This window comes from Colobus angolensis, unplaced genomic scaffold (genome assembly GCF_000951035.1).
Source record: "Colobus angolensis palliatus isolate OR3802 unplaced genomic scaffold, Cang.pa_1.0 Scaffold376, whole genome shotgun sequence".
Taxonomy (NCBI): Eukaryota; Metazoa; Chordata; class Mammalia; order Primates; family Cercopithecidae; genus Colobus; species Colobus angolensis.
In genome coordinates, this window is record NW_012117110.1 from 148,235 (window position 1) to 167,434 (window position 19,200).

Below are 19,200 nucleotides of genomic sequence, written 5' to 3' on the forward strand. Positions count from 1 at the left end.
TGTATATATATGTAACAAACCTGCACATTGTGCACATGTACCCTAGAACTTAAAGTAAAATTAAAAAAAAAAAAAGAAGGGGAGAATTGAAAACACACACACACACACACACACAAATACATGGAAACTAAACAACTTGCTCCTGACTGACTTTTGGGTAAACAATGAAATTAAGGCAGAGATGAAATTAAGGCAGAAATTTAAAAAGTATTTGAGGCCAGGCACGGTGGCTCATGCCTGTAATCCCAGCACTTTGGGAGGCCAGAGTCAGTAAATCACAAGGTCAGGAGTTCGGGACCAGCCTGGCCAACATGGTGAAACCCCATATCTACTAAAAATACAGAAAAGTAGTTGGGCATGGTGTCAGGTGCCTGTAATCCCAGCTACTTGGGAGACTGAGGCAGGAGAATCACTTGAACCCGGGAGGCAGAGGTTGCAGTGAGCCGAGATTGCGCCACTGCACTCTAGCCTGGGAAACAGTGCAAGATTCCATCTCAAAAAAAAAAAAAAAAAAAGAAAAGAAAAAAAAGCATTTGAAATAAATGAAAATAGAGACACAACATACCAGAACTACTGGGATGTGGCAAAAGCAAGGTTAAGAAGAAAGTTTCAAGTGCTAAATGCCTACATCAAAAAGACAGAAATATCTCAAATTAACAATCTAACCTTGCAACCAAAAGTACTAGCAAAATAAGAACAAACTAAACCCAATGCTAGCAGAAGAAATAATTAAAATCAGAGCAGAACTGAATGAAATTGAGACCCCCAAACCATACAAAGGATCAATGAAGCAGAAAGTTCATTTTTTGAAAAGATAAACAAGATTGATAGACCACTAGCCAGATTAACAAAAAAAAGACCTCCAAATGAGCACAATCAAAAGTAATATCACAACTGATCCCCCAGAAACACAACAGATCCTCAGAGAATATTATGAACATCTCTATGTTCACAAACTAGAAAGTCTAGAGGAAATGGATAAGTTCCTGGAAACACAGATTCCCAAGATTGAATCAGGAAGAAACAGAAATCCTGAAGAGATCAGTAACAAGTAAGGAAATTGAATCAGCAGTAAGAAACCTACCAACCAAAAGAAAAAAAAAGAAAAAAAAACCCAACCCTGGACCAAATGTGTTCATTCACAGCTGAATTCTACCAGACATACAAAGAACAGCTGGTACCAATCCTACTGAAAGTATTCCAAAAAATTGAGGAAGAGGGACTCCTCTCTGCCTCATTCTATGAAACTAGCATGGTTCTGATACCAAAATCTGACAAAAACACAAAAAAGAAAATGACATTGAACACACAAATGAAAAAATCCTCAAAAAATACTAGCACAGCAAATCCAGCAGCACATCAAAAAGTTAATTCATCACAGTCAAGTGGGTTTTATTCCTGGGATGCAAGGATGGTCCAACATATGCAAATCAATAAATGTGATTCACCACATAAATAGAATTAAAAACAAAAATCATATGATCATCTCAATAGATGCAGAAAAAGCATTTGATAAAATACAACATCCCTTCATGATAAAAGCTCTCAACAAACTAGGCACTGAAGGAACATACCTCAAAATAATACCAGAAAAAGCATTTGATAAAATACAATATCCCTTCATGATAAAAACTCTCAACAAACTAGGCACTGAAGGAATATACCTCAAAATAATAAGAGCCATCTATGAGAAACCCACAGCCAACATCATGCTGAATGGACCAAAAACTGGAAGCATTCCCTTTGAGACCTGGAACAACACAAGGATGCCCACTCTTATCACACATATTCAACATAGTATTGAAAGTGCTAGCCAAAGCAATCAGGCAAGAGAAAGAAAAGGCATCCAAATAGAAAAAGAGGAAGTCAAATTATCTCTCTTGGCTGACAGTATAATTTGTACCTAAGAAATCCTAAAGATCCTGCCAAAAGACTCCTAGACCTAATAAACAACTTCAGCAAAGTCTCAGGATACAAAATCAATGCACAAAAAATCAGTAGCATTTCTATACACCATAAATATTCAAGCTGAGAACCAAATCAAGAACATAATCCCATTTACAGTAGCCACACACACACTCAGTACCTGGGCATCTAACCAAGGAGGCGAAAGATCTCTACAAGGAGAAAGAAGACTACACAAATGGAAAAGCATTCCATGATCATGGATAGGAAGGTTCAATATCATTAAAATGTCATACTACCCAAAGCAATCTACCAAATTATCAATATCACTTTTTTTACAGAATTAGAGAAAAACTGTTCTAAAATTTATGTAGAACCCAAAAAGAGCCCGAGTAGCCAAGGCAATCCTAAACACAAAGAATAAAGCCAGAGGCATTACATCTCCCAGCTTCAAACTATACTACAGAGCTACAGTAACCAAAACAGCATGGTACTGGTACAAAAATAGACACATAGACCAATGGAACAGAATGGAGACCCCTGAAATTAATCCAGACACCTACAACCACCTGATTGTCAACAAAAGTGGCAAAAATTAACAACGGGGAAAGGACTCCCTATATCCATAAATGATGCTGGAAAAACTGGCTAACCATATGCAGAAGGATGAAACTGGATGCCTGCTTCTCACTATATACAAAAATTAACTCAAGATGGATTAAAAGCTTAAATGTAAGACCTCAAACTATAAAAATCCTAAAAGAAAACCTAGGGAATACTCTTCTAGACATTGCTGTAGGCAAATAATTTATATCTTAAGTGCTCAAAAGCAAATGCAATGAAAATGTACAAAATGGGACTTAATTAAACTAAAGAGCTTCTGCACAGGAAGAGAAACTATCAACAGAGTAACAAACAAGCTTCATAGTAGGAGAAAATATTCACAAGCTGTGTATCCAACAAAGGGCTTATATCCAGAATCTATAAGGAAGTTAAATAAATGAACAAGAAAAAATGAAAGGTGGGCAAGGGACATGAAAAGACACTTCTCAAAAGAAAACATACAAGTGGCCAACAAACACATGAAAAAATTCTCAACATCACTAATCATCAGATGAAAGCCACAGTGAGATACCATCTCATACCAGTTAGAATGGCATTCAGCCAAACAATCCCAATACTGGGTATATACCAAAGGAAAATAAATCATTCTATCTGCACTTGTACCTTCATTGTAGCACTTTTCACAATAGCAAAGACACGGAATCAACCCATGTGCCCATCAATGGTGGATCGGATAAAGGAAATGCAGTATATATACACCATGGAATACCATGCAGCCATATAAAATGAAATCGTGTAATTTGCAAGAACAAGGATACAACTGGAGGTCATTATTCTAAGTAGTTTAACACAGAAGCAGAAAACCAAATACTGCATGTTCACATTTGTAAGTGGGAGCTAAACTTTAGGTATACATGGACACAAAGATGGAAACAATAAACACTGGAGATTCCAAAAGGGGAGAGGGAGAGGAGGACGCAAAGGTTGAACAACTACCTGTTGGGTACTGTGTTCACTAACTGGAACACAGTACCCAACAGGTACTGTGGGTACCTAATGATTCCATCATTAGGAATCATTAGAAGGCTAAACCTCAGCATCACATAATATGCCCAAGTGACAAAACTTCACATATAATCCCTGAATCTGAAATTAAAATAAATGAAATAAATGGTATTGGGAAAACTGAATATCCACATGTGAAAGAATGAAATTGGAGTCTTTTCTTATTCTATAAACAAAAACCAATTCAAAGTGAATTGAAGACTTAAATACAAGACCTGAAACCATAAAATTCCTAGAAGAAAACATGGGGAATTTCCTTGACTTTGACCTTGCTAATGGTTTTTTGGATATGACTCTGAAAACATAGGCAACAAAAACCAAAATAGATGAATGGATTACACCAAACTAAAAAGTGTCTGTACAGCAAGAAAACAATCAACAAAAGAAAAATGCAACTTATGAATTGGTAGAAAATATGAGCAGACCATGTATCACATAAGGGGTCAATATTCAAAAAAAAAAATAAGGAACTTACCCAACTTAATAGCAAAAAAAAAAAGTGGATTAAAAATTGACCAATGTACCTGAGTAAACATTTTTCCAAAGAAGACATACAAATGGTCAATAGATATATGAAAAGGTACTCAACATCACCAATCACCAGATAAATGCAAATCAAAACCACAGTGAGATATTATCTCACACTTGTTAGGATGCCTGTTATAGAAAAGATAAAAGATTACAAGTGTTAGTGAGGATGTGGAGAAAAAGGAATCCTTGTACACTGTTGGTGGGAATGTAAATTGGTATAGCCATATGGAAAACAATATGACATTTTCTCAAAAATTAAAAATGGAACTTTCATATGATCCAACAACTTCCCCTCTGGTGTATACCCAAAGGAAATGAAATCAGTATCTTGAAGAAATATCTACACTCTTATTTATTGCAGCGTTATTCACAATAACCTAGGTAAGAAACAACCTAAATGTGCATCAATCAATGAATGAATAAATGTGATGTGTAAATGTATGTCTGAATATATATATAGTACACATATATTCCATCGTATATTATGTAATAATATACATAATAATGATGTATAAATCTAAAAGAGTTGAATACATAGAAGCACAGGATAGAATGATGATTACCAGGGCCGGGGAAGTGGGGAAAATGGGGAAATACTGGGCAAGAGGTATGAAGTTGAAGTTGTATAGGATGAATAAATCTAGAGATCTAATATACAGCATCATGACTGTACTTAATACTGTACTGTATACTGGAAATTTGCTGAGAGTAGATTACAGGTACTCACACCACACACACACGCACACATGCACACACATGCACACACAAAGGTTGCTGTGAGGAGATATGTTTTTCACTTTAGTAATCATTTTACTGTGTGTGTATATATAAAACACCATGTAAATTTTAAATACATACAATTTTTATTTAAAAATAAAATATGGACTATATAAAAAGAAACTTTATAATTGAGAATATAGAAAAACAATAGCATGAAAAATGACATTGCCATACTATAAATAAATATGAGATATCATCAGGGGAAGACATAATTCACTGGAAAATTAGTGGAAAAAGCAGCACTTCAAGGATTTATACTTGATAAGTTATCACTTCAGGCCAGGCTGGGAATGCATCAGAGATAAGTAAGTATTGATATATAAAAAGAGGAGGGATATTCTAAAAACTGGTATGAAATGAGTAAAAAAGCATAGAACCAGAAAAATAAAACAGTTATTCAGTAGACATGGTGAGGACCAGAAGTTTTCAGGGTTGAGAGATTGGGGTATAATTCTGTAAAGGTAGATTGAGATCAGTTTGGGAAGAACCTTGATTGCCAGGCTGAGGGGCTTGACATAAGTATAGATTTTTAAAAATCTTCTTTTAAGGGCACCAGACAGCTATAGAAGCAAAAAACTAAAATTTCAGAGAGATAGGAGCCCTTCCTCAGTGAGTTGATATGGCCAGCCATTTACTTCTCCGGGAACAATTGTCAAGTCTAGGCCTATGCTGAGGATTGAGCTTGGCATAAGCAGAGAAACTCTAGTAGGGGAAAGAGAAAGCAGTGGAACACTTGAATGTGGGCTGATAGGACTAATTGAAATCTAGAAGAGCCCCAGATACATGGCTGGTTTTCAATGTGAGACATTCACTGAATGTTTATAGGGGAGAGGGTATGGTGTGCTGAGAGGCTGGACCAGAAAAATCCAACAGGAATATCCCATATTCTTATTTGAGAGTAAATGCTTAGGAGAGAGTTCCACTAGGATGAGGTCCTTACTGCAGACACACCTCAATCTTGTTCTTGAGACATTTGAAACTAGAGTAAGACTATGTCTAACTAAAGATGCCATTGAGCACTGATCTAGCTCAGAGTCTGGTAAGAATGAGGTGATCTGCCCTGTATTCTAGCATAGGAAAGAGGAAATTGTCTCCTGTTGAAATAACATTGATTTTAGTTTTTATGATCCTCTTATACACAACATCCAGCATATAGTAAAATGTTATGAGGCCTATGAAGAACCAGGAAATATTTGAAGAGATAATGGTCAAGACTTTTCCAAAACTGATGAAAGAATCAGCCCATAGATTCAAGAAGCTCAGCAAACTCCAAAACAAACACATAGGAAGCCACCCTAGACAACTATTGTCAAACTTGGGAAAATCAAGTAAAGATAAAGTTTTAAAAGTAGCAAGTGAAAAACTATACATTATCTACAAAAAGAAAAAGTTATATCTGACTTTTAAACAGAATGATATGTGACTTTTCAACAGAAACTATGGAAGTTAAATTATAATGAAATGACACTTTAAAAGTGCTAAAGGTGCAAGAAAGATCTAGATTTTTGAAGCCAGAAAATCTGAGAATTGTATATCTAGTAAAAATAGCCTTGAAAAATTAAAGCAAAGTAAAAATGTTTTCAGACAAAAAAAGAAAAAACTGAGATACCTACTACAAAAAGTATCGAAATTGTTCAGTTAAAAGGAAACTTATTCCAGATAGAAGCATGAAATGCAGGAAGGAATGAAGCACACAGAAAGGGTAAACAATGTGGGTAAATATAAAAGAATTTGGCAACTTAAAGTCAAAATTACTGTATTATGTTTTTACACAAATTTAAAAGTAAAATATGTTAGAACAGTAGTACAAAAGGCAAGAGGAGTTAAATAGAATTAAATTGCTTACAGGTTATTCCATTCTAGAAGTGGTAAAAATATCCATTTAAGTTTGAGCCAGAAAAATCTCATAACAAGTCAAAAATTCATTTTTATTTTTAAAACATAGAAAGATAAAATTCTAATAGTAAAGTGGAATAATAAAAATGCCATTTATTAATACAAAAGAAGGCAGGAAATAAGGGGTATGGGAAAAAGAAGGGAAAAATCAAAAGCAAATAGCAATACAGTCCAGTCCTAACTGAAGCCCAGCTAGATCACTACATTAAGTGTAAATGAACAAAATATTGTGATTAATATTCAAAGATTGATTTTTCACACATTAAAAAGATATATTTTTAAAAATATGCCAGTAATTTACAACTTACATAAAATTGATAAATTTTTTGAAAAATACAATTCACCAAAAGTAACCCAAGAAGAAATAAAAAGTAAAAATAACCCTATATCTATAAAGGAAATTGAATTTGTAGAATTGAAGGTGTAATTTTAAACCTCACCATACAGAAATCCAGCATCTTCAGATTCTGTGTAGGATGCAGAAGATCGGAAAGATTATGACCCCAACATAACAATAAGAAAAAGCCAGATAATCTACAAAATCATAAATGTGTATGAATCCTTTAGAAAGCTGAGCTCACAGGTTAACCTATTAGCCTGACATTAAGGAAAAACAACTTCCACCCAATTGAGACAGGAGGCAAGCACTGTTTCACCCAAAGCAGGGCATGGAATGAGACTAGCTGTTACACAAGTGGATAAAATAATTCATTTACATCTTTAACTAATTGCTAAAGACTTGAGTGTGAGCTACTGTGAGAGTATAGAAGCTCTGAGAACGTCAGACACTAAAGGGGGAGTTCAAAACCACTCATAGACACTTCCCTATGAATGTTCACTGTGTGATCATCAGAAAGATTGGGAAAGAGGTTGGAGACCACAGAAAGTTTCCTTCGTAGTGCAGGCATGGAGAGAATAATTGTTGTTGCAAAAGAAAAAAAGCAGGAAGCTCCATTTGAATGCCTTTAACCTACAGAACAAAAGCATTAATTCACTGCAGGAGAGGCATCACTCTGACAGCCCCAATGAATAGGTGAAGATGTATTGCAACTTGATGAAAGATAAAGGAAAAACAACAACAAGAAGCAAAATAAAACTAAACCTTGAACATGAAGAAAGAACAGGAAACTGTTTCGGGACCAACAATTAGAGACCTACTACATCAAGTGAAGGGGCATGTGCACTGAGAGAGCCCTGCTTCTGAGACCCAGGGGCACAGGGCCTACCTAAGACTGAAGCTGGGCAGGGACAACAGAGAAACCACCACACACTCACCTTCCATTTCCCAAGCACAAGATTCTAAATGTGTATGCCCTTAACACTTGAGCTTCAAATACTCAAAGCAAAAACTTACAGTACTAACATAAGAAATGTAAAAATATGCATTTGTAGTTGGAGACTTCACTGTCTTTAAGTAATCTATAGAACATAGGAAAGGATAAGGATATAAAGACCTGAACAACACTATCAACAATGTTGTCCAAATTGACATTTGTAAAGCACTTCTGCCAACGATAACAGAATACACATTCTTTTCAAGTGCACATGAAACGTTCATTCAGATAAACTATATTTGGAGTCATAAAACAAACCTTAACAAATATAAAAGAATTAAAATCATGCAATGTGTGTTTTTGATGACAACAGAATTGAATTAGACATCAATGATAGAAAAAAAGTGGAAAAATCACCAAATATTTGGAAATTAAACAGCAAATTACTGAATGTTTGTTTTTTCCTTAAGTATCATGAAACACTAAAAACACATGATAAAGATTATGGTGTTTTAAAGGTGTTGCTAGAATGTTATCAATAAATATTCCAGAATAGATAATAAGTATTCCAGGGATATGAGCAGAGGCATATTTATGGGGAGAAAATCAATTTTCTGCAATTAGCTAGAAAATCAATTTTCTGCAATTAGCTAGGACATTCATACTATTGTATGCTATTACATCCATCTCTCAGTGTCCAAATTCTTGCTTCCATTTTGAAAACCAAAGCTGGTTTGGTGAGGGAAAATATTGTCTTCTGTTTACTCTCTTACAATGAAAATCTCTTTTCTCTTGTGTGGTAGCAAGAATTCTCCCTATATGATTGTGTGGAACGGTAGATCTTTAATAACATCTGTGATTTCTTTTAGCTAGTGAAAAATGGTGTTATACTTTTATACTTTAGTTTGCAAAGAAGAGAGATTCCCTCATGGTACCTTGAGAAAAAAAGACTCTGGTAAAGCTTCATGTGAACTGAAAATGGAAAGCTATCAGGTGCCAGGGAGCTTGAAGGAAGAACTTTTCCCTTCATCTCTGCAATGAGCTACATGATTTCCCTCACAGCACCTTCACTTCCCTTCATTCATCTGCTCTGATTGCCACTTTACTAACTGGCCGCCTCTGCCTAGTTATCATTTCTGTTTCTTTACAGGTCTGTTTTGAATGTAACTTCAGCTTTCCATGGCTCTTCAGCTCTACCTCCTGGCGTCCTTTTCAATTCTCCCATTTCTATCTCACTCATTATTTTCAATTTTAGGTTTACAAGAATAAGAATGCTTGATCTAGCTCATCTTTTCTGTCAGTTTGTCTTCAAGGTCTCTGCTGGCCTAAATGTCACCTATTCTTGAGTCAAGTGCCCTCTCTCATCCAAACGTCAGTAATTTGATCATTTAGTCCAAAACTTGGCCATTTTGGCAGAAATGGATGAACATTTTATCTCTTTGAAGAAGATATCCATATAATAAGTTTTCAAGGTTTGACCTTTCCTGTAAATATTGCATAGACATTAATCCAGATTTTAGTATGTTATCTTGTATAATAAATTTCTATCTTTTGTAAATTAATTTTTGGTATTTAGAAATACATATTTTGGGGTGAAGTCAATTCTTTGGTATTTCCTAGCTTACTATCTTCCTCATGTAGAAATAGAAAACACAAATAATCCTTAGTTGAAATATAAACATTTCAGTTTTAGTGAAGTGTACCATTACCAATTTGTAATGGTATTACAAGTCATCACTCTGTAGACACCAGAGTGACCCAAAATGCTCCACAGTCTGCAGGAAGTAGGCATAAGGTTATTTAACTTCCAAACCCCAGATCTTTGCTCTGATGGTCACTTCAAATTCTACAATTTCAAACACCTTTGAAGGCATTCAGCTAAGGCCTCTGGCCTCTAGATGGCCCTGTATCTTTTGGGAATGCCTTAAAGTCCATTTCATGAGGGAAAGTTGAAGCCAGAGAGCTTTCTGGGGTAGCTCAAGTTACCCTGTATCTTTGCTCAAGGAGTTCTTTCTGTAGCTTCCTAGAGTATACCAGAATTAAAACTTTCTCTCCTTTGATGAATCTCTCCAAAGCAAGGAGTAGTATCTGTATTACTTTTGTCCACACATGAGGGCACTTGATTTTATTTCAAGCCCTGGATTTTAGACATACCTTAGCATTTTGTGAGTTGTACTTAAAATCCCAAACACTTCCTAGGAATTCAACCATAATCTCCTAAACTCTGTCCTCACCTACAACACTGTCCTTTTGGCTTTCAAGAACTATCAGCAATCAGGTTCAGATGTGCCTTTCCTTTGTTATGTAATCACATGAATCTGAAAGTGGAAAGTTATATGTATTAAAGTGAGGAGGTGGGTAGAGGAAGGTGGAAATGAAAAAAAAAAGAACAAATCTGAAAGGAATTCAAGAAACTGTATTCTGATACTATTGTTTAGATTTCTAAAGGAAATGGAAAGATGTTTGGCAATGAGAGAAATCAGTTATGATTTTTAGAAGATGGTTTCCTTCAGCATTTAAAAATGTTTTTGCTTTGTTTTAATTTTCAAGATGATTATAGAGCTTGGGACCTTCATAAAAGTGAACTTTATAAGCCAGAACAAACTTATCAACCCCCTACTGTGAAATTTGGAAATTCAACTACATTTCAGGATGACTTTGTTCCTCAGGAGATAAAGCCTAGGCAAAGCAGGCAAAGCTTTAAACCCTCCTCTGTGGTCAAACGTTCTACAGCCCCTTTTAATGGCATTACAAGTCATCACCTTGATTATATACCTCATCAGCTTGAACTCAAGTTTGAAAGGCCAAAAGAAGTTTACAAACCAACTGAGCAACGCTTTGAGGATCTCACAACTCACCGGTATGACTTTCAGGGTCTTATTGGTGAAACTGCAAAAATCTGCAGACCTGTACACACCAGAGTGACCCAGAGTGCTCGGTTTGAAGGAAGCACTGAATTCCGTGAACGTTTTCAACCATGGGAAATCCCACCACCTGAGGTCAAGAAAGTACCAGAGTATGTGCCTCCTACAGGCAGCATGCTATTAAACAGCACAAGCCATCTTGACTATGTTCCATATCAGGCCAAGCGTGTTGTTCCCATCAGGCCAGTTTCTCATAGAAGAAGTAACAATTTTCCTTTCCTAGGAAAAAGCACCATGAAGGAAGATTTTCCAGCATGGGAAAGTTGTCGTCAAGGACTTATTAAGAAGCAGCAGATTCCCAACCCATCTGGAAAATTTGATGGTTTGAGCACTTTCAGATCTCACTATGTGCCACACAAATTGATTCCAACAGAGAGTTACAAACCTTTAAATATTGCTTTTAAGAGTTCTGTTCCATTTGATGATGTGACCATTTACTCTGTAGAGTACACACCGAAAAAACAGGAAATTTGCCCAGCGAGTTACCCCTCTCCTCCAGGTTATATTTTTGAAAATAAAAATTCCCAAGGTCATAAATTCTTCCGCAAGATTACTCCCGCAGTGAAGGCCTTCTAATAACCAAGTGTGCTTAAAAGGAAGCTACTAGCAAGTTGTTGGTTTTCCAAGAGAAAACTCAATTTTTATAGTGAAAAAAATTTATGATATAAGAAATCTTTTTTTTTTTCTTTTTTGAGAGGGAGTCTCACTCTGTCGCCCCGGCTGGAGTGCAGTGATGCAATCTCAGCTCACTGCAAGCTCCGCCTCCTGGGTTCACGCCATTCTTCTGCCTCAGCTTCCTGAGTAGCTGAGACTACAGGTGCCCGCCACCATGCCCGTCTAATTTTTTGTATTTTTAGTAGAGACGGGGTTTCACCGTGTTAGCCAGGATGGTCTGGATCTCCTGACCTCATGATCCACCCATCTTGGCCTCCCAAAGTGCTGGGATTACAGGCGTGAGCCACCGCACCTGACTGATATAATAAATCATTTTTTATATTTTTAAACAATAAAATTGGAAAATGTATTTTAAGAAATCAGAATCTTAAAATCATTTTGTATTGACATTTTAACAAAAACTGTTCTTTAATATGCATTTTGGAAGGTTGAATAATATAGATTCCCATATGTACCATTTTAATATTCAACATACTGCTTAGTAGTTTGTCCCCAGTCTATTATCATTTGTAATTGTGTTTATACTTATGGCAATTGTATGGTTATTCACATACCAGCTGTTATTTATCAAGCACATCAGGATTATCTAGGACAACATTGAAAATGATACATGGATTCCTCTTTCAAGACAATAGGATTCATTTTACTCAGACTTTCATGCATCTACATAGCATCCACTGAGTCAAGTTTTGGTTGGTGGTATACAGACTGCTGCACTGCTCCTCACCATGTTCAAGTTAGCAAGAGGCACTGTGGTGTGGCAAGGAAAGGCTCTGTGTGCTGGAAATCAAAGGACTTGAGTTCAAGTTCTAACTATTATTTTTAGAGACAGGGGTCTCACTGTCACTCGTGCTGGAGTCCAGTGGCATGATCACTGCTTACTACAGCCTCAGCCTCCTGAGCTCAAGTGAACCTCCTGCCTCAGCCTCCCAAGTAGCTGGGACTACAAGGGTGTGCCACCACACCTGGCTATTTTTTAAAATATACTTTGTAGAGATAGATTTTTGCTATATTGGCCAGGCTGCTTTTGAATCCTGCCTTGGCTTCCCAAAGCACTGGGATTATAGGCATGAGCCACTACAGCCAGCCTGAGTTCAAGTTCTAATAATATAGATTACTATTTGTACTACCTTAGACAGTGACTCATATCTCTGAGACTCAGTGTCTTTGTTTGTAAAATGATATCTGTTCTCAAAAGGAGTTGGTTTTGAGCATCAGACTATATGGTACATTTTAATCCTTAAAATAAAAGTATAAATATAGAGGATTGTTAAAAAATCACTTAATCTCTTTTTGTACTTGTTTTCTCCTTTTCAAATGAGGAAAATTACTTACTCAATCCTCATTTTCTGGCCTGTAGCAAGGATTGTAAAATAACCTAATTTGCTTTGAGCTTCTGAGTAGGATGTGCTTCTGAGAGGAGTCTTGTCCTTTACAACTTCATGAGCACCTGAGAAATTGTTAACAGAGAATGGAAAGCTTGGAATGGGGTAAATACAGTGGTTTGAGTAACAGTATTTGCAGAAAGGAAAAAGTATTCCCTAGGGTAGTTTTAGGAAGTTTTAGGAAGACTGACAGCTCTGAAGAAATCTTTAGGGTAAATGTAGGTAATTTTGCACCTAATTGCCATGCCAAGTCACTGTTCAGAGGCAGAACCAGCCCCAGCAGGGGGCATAATCACCTGGTTCACCTCTTCCAGTGTGAAGATAAGTGCTAAGGAAAGGAATGATGCCAGGAAATATAGTAGAAACACTCTATTGCATTTAGAAATGCTGAAAATTTCCTAATGAATTAAACTCTTATTGGATGGTTTCTTTTTTAAAAAAAATAAATGATTGCATTATGAGAGAATATGATTTATTTTAGCATAAAGTGAATTTTAGTTTTTATGGCTTCAGAATTATTTCAAAATATATTTTATTGAAAATCATTAATATTTGGTTATTTTAATTGTTCAAAAGAACTTGTTCTTACATTTATTAGTAAAAGTATGGGGTGTGAAACTTTATTTCTATGCAACAGTAATAAAATCAATAAAAGGGATGGATTTTCAAGTATTCTGTACCTAATTTTTTTTAAAGAGAGCATTTTAATAAAGTCCTGTCTAGGTTAACCTATACATACGTAGATGCTCTTACTTTTTAAATACAAAACAATAATGTATAATCAGAATTAAAAATAAGGGAACACTACAGCACTCTGGCATCCCGTCCCATATTCCAATGCTGGATATTCAAATCTCTCTGTAATTTAATGGGGGTGGTCTCCTCCCTGAACAAAAGTCACCCTATAAGACATCTACTAGAGTTTCCAGAGGCAATTTGCCATGGGATAAGGATTGAAGATGAATAATGGTGTTTCCCCATAATCTAACACTCAATGTAACAGGTGTGAAAACAGAGATTGAAACAGAGTACACTATAAGACATGCAGCCTAGGAGTTCAGGAAAGTCTTCCTATGGAGAGGATAGACAGGTGAGCTGAATCTTGGAAGATAAGTAGGAAATTGCCAGATCAAGAAAAATGGGAAGGTGGGAACAGCGTAAAAAGAGGTACAGAGGGACTCTCTATCTCTGTGAAAGAGTTAAAGGAACTTCCAAGCTATGTTGGTGGACAGCTAGCAATTCCTGATTCATTCTCCTCTCAGGCCTCCTTGAAATACTATATGGGAACACATACAAAAAACATCTTAACAGGGCTGGAAACTACTAATATTACTTAGCAACCTGCCAGATTCTAGAAGGAATTTCCACTATGCCAAACTTGGATAAATCTAATGAAGAAAGGAGGAAAATTCAGAGAGAAAAGGTGGTAGATTTCTACCCCATCCCCATCCCATTTCCACCCTATCTCTCTGGAAAAACTTGTTGTGTAAAATAAGACCACAGACGTATTAGAAATAAAGGCTTTATGATTTATGAAAACTGTACAGACAATGGAAGGAGTGAACCCTAATGTAAACCATGGACTTTGAATGATAATGTGTCCATGTAAGTTCCTCAACTATAACAAATGTACCACTCTGGCTGGGGGTGTTGATAGTGGGGGAGGCTGTGTATTTGTGGGGGGAGGGGCATATGGGAACTCTGTACTTTCCACTCAGTTTTGCTATGAACCTAAAACTGCTCTAAAATAATAAAGTCTATTTTGAAAGTTTTCTTAAAAGCCCGTCAAGGCAGGAGGGAGATATTCAGTCAGAGGTTGGGGAACCCACATCCCAGCTTCTGAATATCTCACATTTGCAGACTTGCTTTTATACAAAACTGTAATCTAAAGCCTTCTCTGAGAATCGCTGTGTGAGAGGATCCTCATGATACTCAGGAAGCGGAGGGGAGACCTCTGGAAGCTCAGGAGTTGAGGAAAGTGAACCTTACAATCACGAGTTAGTAACTTCAAAAACACTGTTTAAAAACATGCTGATAACATGCTTTTCAAAGGGTTGTGGTGTGCAGTAAAACATCAGGACTCCTTCATTTTGTTAAGGCTTTTGCTTTCTTTCCTGTCATTCAATGGCCTTTTGCATGCAACTGCAGATTTTCATCATGTATCACAGACACAGGGCTTTCATCCATACTATCCCTCCCCAGCCTTCTCATAAACACAGCACACATCTTGATCGATGCTCTCTAGGGTGGCCAGGCGTACTTCTCCATCCCATCCAATATCTATGTTAAGACATCTTTTTCTTTTTTTTGAGATGGAGTCTTGCTGTGTCACCCAGGCTGGAGTGCGGTGGTGTGATCTCAGTTCACTGCAACCTCTGCCTCTTGGGTTCAAGTGATTCTCCTGCCTCAGCCCCGCAAATAGCTGGGACTACAGGTGCATGCCACCATGCTCGGCTAATTTTTGTACTGTTAGTAGAGACGGGGTTTTGCCACGTTGGCCAGGTTGGTCTCAAACTCCTGGCCTCAAGCAATCCACCTGCCTCGGCCTCCCAAAGTGCTGGGATTACAGGCGCTGCCTGGCCAAGACTTCTTTAATTGTAGTCATCATGGAACTATAATGACTAACAAGGAAATGTGGCTGGGAGATGCTTACAGACAGTAAGCAAGCAATAGGAAAACCAAAGCAAACCAAACCCAACCACAAAAACATAGGTAAAAGTTCTAAACAGATACTTCATCAAAAAAGATATACAGATAGTGTATTAATTTGCTAAGACTACTATGAAAAGTACACAAACATGGTGTCTTAAATAATAGAAATGTATTATCTCTCAGTTCCAGAGACCACAGGTCCCAAGATCAAGGTGTTAGCAGGGCTGGTTTTGAGGCTGTGTGGGAAAATTGGTTCCATTTTTTGTGATCTTTGGCTGGTGACCTTTGGTGTTCTTCGGCTTGTAGGGCTCTGTCTTTATCTTCACACAGCATCCTCCCTGTGTGCATGCATCTGTTTTCAAATTTCAGCTTTTTATAAGGACATCGGTTACATTGTATTAAGGCCCATCCTGATAACTTCACCTTAACTTGATCTTTTGCAACGACTTCATTTTCTAATAAGATTATATTCATAGGGAGCGAGAGTTAGAATTTCATATTTGGAGGAGACACACTTCAACCCGGAAAAGATAGTGAAGAAGCACATGAAAAGATGCTTAACATCAATAGACATTATGTGAAGGGGTGGCCTGCCCCTCCACACCTGTGGGTGCTTCCCATTAGGTGGAACGAGAGACTTGAGAAAAGGAAATAATACATAGAGACAAAGTATAGAGAAAGAAAAGTGGGACCCAGGGGACCGGCGCTTAGCTTACAGAGGACCCATGCCGGCCCCGGCCTCTGAGTTCCCTTAGTATTTATTGATCATTATCTTTACCATCAAAGAAAAGGGAAGTGGCAGTATAACAGGGTCATCGTAGGTAGGTCAGTAGTAAGACATATGAACAAAAATCCTTGTAACATGAATAAAATTAAAGGAAAATGCTGTGCCTTGAGATGCATATGCGAACATCTCCATAAACCTTTTAGCAGTATCGCTCCAGCAAGCCCCACCTTATTCCTAATGCACCAGCAAGTCCCACCTTATTCCTAAAGGCGTTTTCTCCTTACTCAGTAAACAAGGCACACAATGGGTATTACCCGGAGATATTCCATTGCCCAGGGAGGGGCAGGATTTTTTAACTAGCAAGCTGCCTTCAGGTATTTATTTAACAAAGACACATCCTGCACAGCCCAATATCCTTTTAACCTTAAATCACCTTCGCACATGTCTCTTGCAAGGACAAAGTTGGGGGTAGGGTCACAGATTAACAGCATCTCAAATACAGAACTAAATGGAGTCTCTTATGTCTACTTCCTTCTATATAGACACAGTAACAGGCTGATCTCTCTTTCTTTTCCCCACAATTATGGAAGTTCAAATTAAAAATGCACTAAGATACCACTATATACCTACTAGAATGGCTTAAAGAAAAACAAAAACAAACTAAAAAACCACCACACACACAAGCCTGATAATTCCACGTACTAGCAAGGGTCTGGGACAACTGGACCACTCACACATTGTTCATTAGAATGCAAAATGGTACAGCGACTTTGGAAATCAGTTTGACAGTTTCTTATAAACATGCATGTATCATATGACCCAGCAAACTCACCTCTAGGTGTTCATCAAAGAGAAGTGAAAATGTAGGTTTATGCAAAAATGTGTATATGAATGTTTATAGAACTTTATCTGTAATCACCCCAAACTGGAAACAACCCAGATGTTTTTCAACTAGTAAAAGAGTGAACATCTACCCATATATAAAGCCAGTTCAAGGAACAAACAACATTTTGTTGTTTCAGCATTTGTTGATTCACCCAACAGCATGTGTTGGAACCCCCGAAGGAGTCCCGCTCTGGGCAGGGGTCGCCGCGAGGGACCACTCGACACCGAAATCACAGCAGAGAGACACTTTTATTTCTAGCGCGCTAGGGTCCCCCGTGCACAAAGATGGCCAAGGGACCCCGAGCGTTGGTTACAAGCTGCTTATAAAGGCAAAACACCACAAATTCAAACAAGGCGTGAAATTCAAACAAAGCTTTAGGGCACGAGATGATTGGGGCTTGCCATGGCCTGAGCAAGGTGTCTCACTCTGATTGGCTGGGGCTTGTATGCATGGGGGGGTTTTCCTGGAATTGTTTTTCTGTTTGAATTCCGGGAACATTGGGTGTTTTTCTCAATTACCCATGGCCACCTGGTGTTGTTTTTCTTAATTCATGGCCTAGGTTGTTTTTCTTAACCCATGGCCCATTTCATTCCCTCCTCTTTTCGTGACTTAGAGGCTCAATCTTGCGCCTCTTCTTCAGTCTTGAGTGCCTGGTATTGTTGGGTCAGGACCATAGCATGTACTATATTTAATCTATCTCTGATTAGGGCAAGCAGGCGGTTAAGTATGCATGGCCCGAAGGTCAGGATGAGCACGAGCAGGATCAGAGGACCTAGGACGGTGGAGACTATGGTGCTCAACCAAGGGGACTGGTTATACCAACTTTCAAACCAATTTTGTTGAGATTCTCTCTCTTTTTGTCGTTTATCTAGTCTTTCTCTAAGTTTTGCCATAGAGTAGTTGCCATACGCTAACTACTCCTGTATGGTCAGCGTGAAAGCAACATTGTTTTTTAGGGCTGCACAGAGCCCCCCTTCTTTCAGAAAAACAAGGTCTAGTCCTCGTCGGTTCTGCAGTACTAACACAAGACCAACTATGGCAATATAGGGAGGTTATTTCTCCGCAGGTTTTTTTCATTTGTCCTGTCCGGAATCCGGGACAGGCGTAGAACCCCTTCTGGCTTATGGACACCCTTCTTGCCTGTTTTCTCCATTCTCCCCCTTCCATGTCATCAACCCCCGCTATTTTATCTAGGTTGAAATAGAGGTCGGGGAACCAAGTGCCTATGGGAGCAATATGCGAAGTCTCATTTAAGACTTCATGAGTTTCAAAATTAGTTACTTTCCAGGTTAATCGATATGGTTGATGGGGATTACTACAAGTGACTCAGGGAAGGAGAACCAGTAGTAAGCAAGGGGTTAGGTGCGAGAGAGTCTTATCTTGAGCGGGTCTTCGGAGCGGTGGAGCCTCCATGTTCCAGGTGGTGTTGGTTCGGGCGTCTCTGGAACGGCCTTGACGTGGGATGCATGGACCCAAGTAGCGATTCCGTCAACCTTTATGGCTGTGGGTGTGGTCAGGAGAACGACGTAGGGTCCTTTCCACTGGGGCTCCAGTCCCTGAGAGCAGTGCTGTCTGACGTAGACAGAGTCTCCCACCTGGAAGGGGTGGCTGGTTTGTGGATGTCCCGGCCGGTACAGTTCTGCCAAGGGGGCCCAGATTTGGGCCTGTACTGCCTGTAGTCCTTTCAGCCAAGCCTGCAGGTCAGTCTTAGGGTTGGAGGGGGAGAATGAGTCAAGCAGGGTCTACAAAGGGGGAGGTCCTCCGTAGAGGATTTCATAAGGAGTGAGCCCAAAGCGGTTAGGCGTATTCCGGGCTCTTAGAAGGGCTAGAGATAGGAGGCATCTCCAATCTTTTAGGCCAGTCTCTAAGGTCAATTTAGTGAGGGTCTCTTTTATAGTTCTATTCATTCTTTCTACCTGTCCTGAGCTCTGGGGCC

At 38.2% G+C, this 19,200-nt stretch overlaps 1 protein-coding gene across 1 annotated transcript in view; it reads left to right on the plus strand.

Moving 5' to 3' along the window:
- LOC105520256 (protein FAM154B-like) overlaps positions 1-11,515 on the plus strand; it is a 45,685-nt gene extending 34,170 nt beyond the window's left edge. The window contains exon 4 of the mRNA XM_011953858.1: positions 10,566-11,515. Within this exon, the coding sequence (XP_011809248.1) occupies positions 10,566-11,515 (950 nt within the window). The remainder of the gene's footprint in view (positions 1-10,565) is intronic.
- The last annotated feature ends 7,685 nt before the right edge of the window (positions 11,516-19,200 follow it).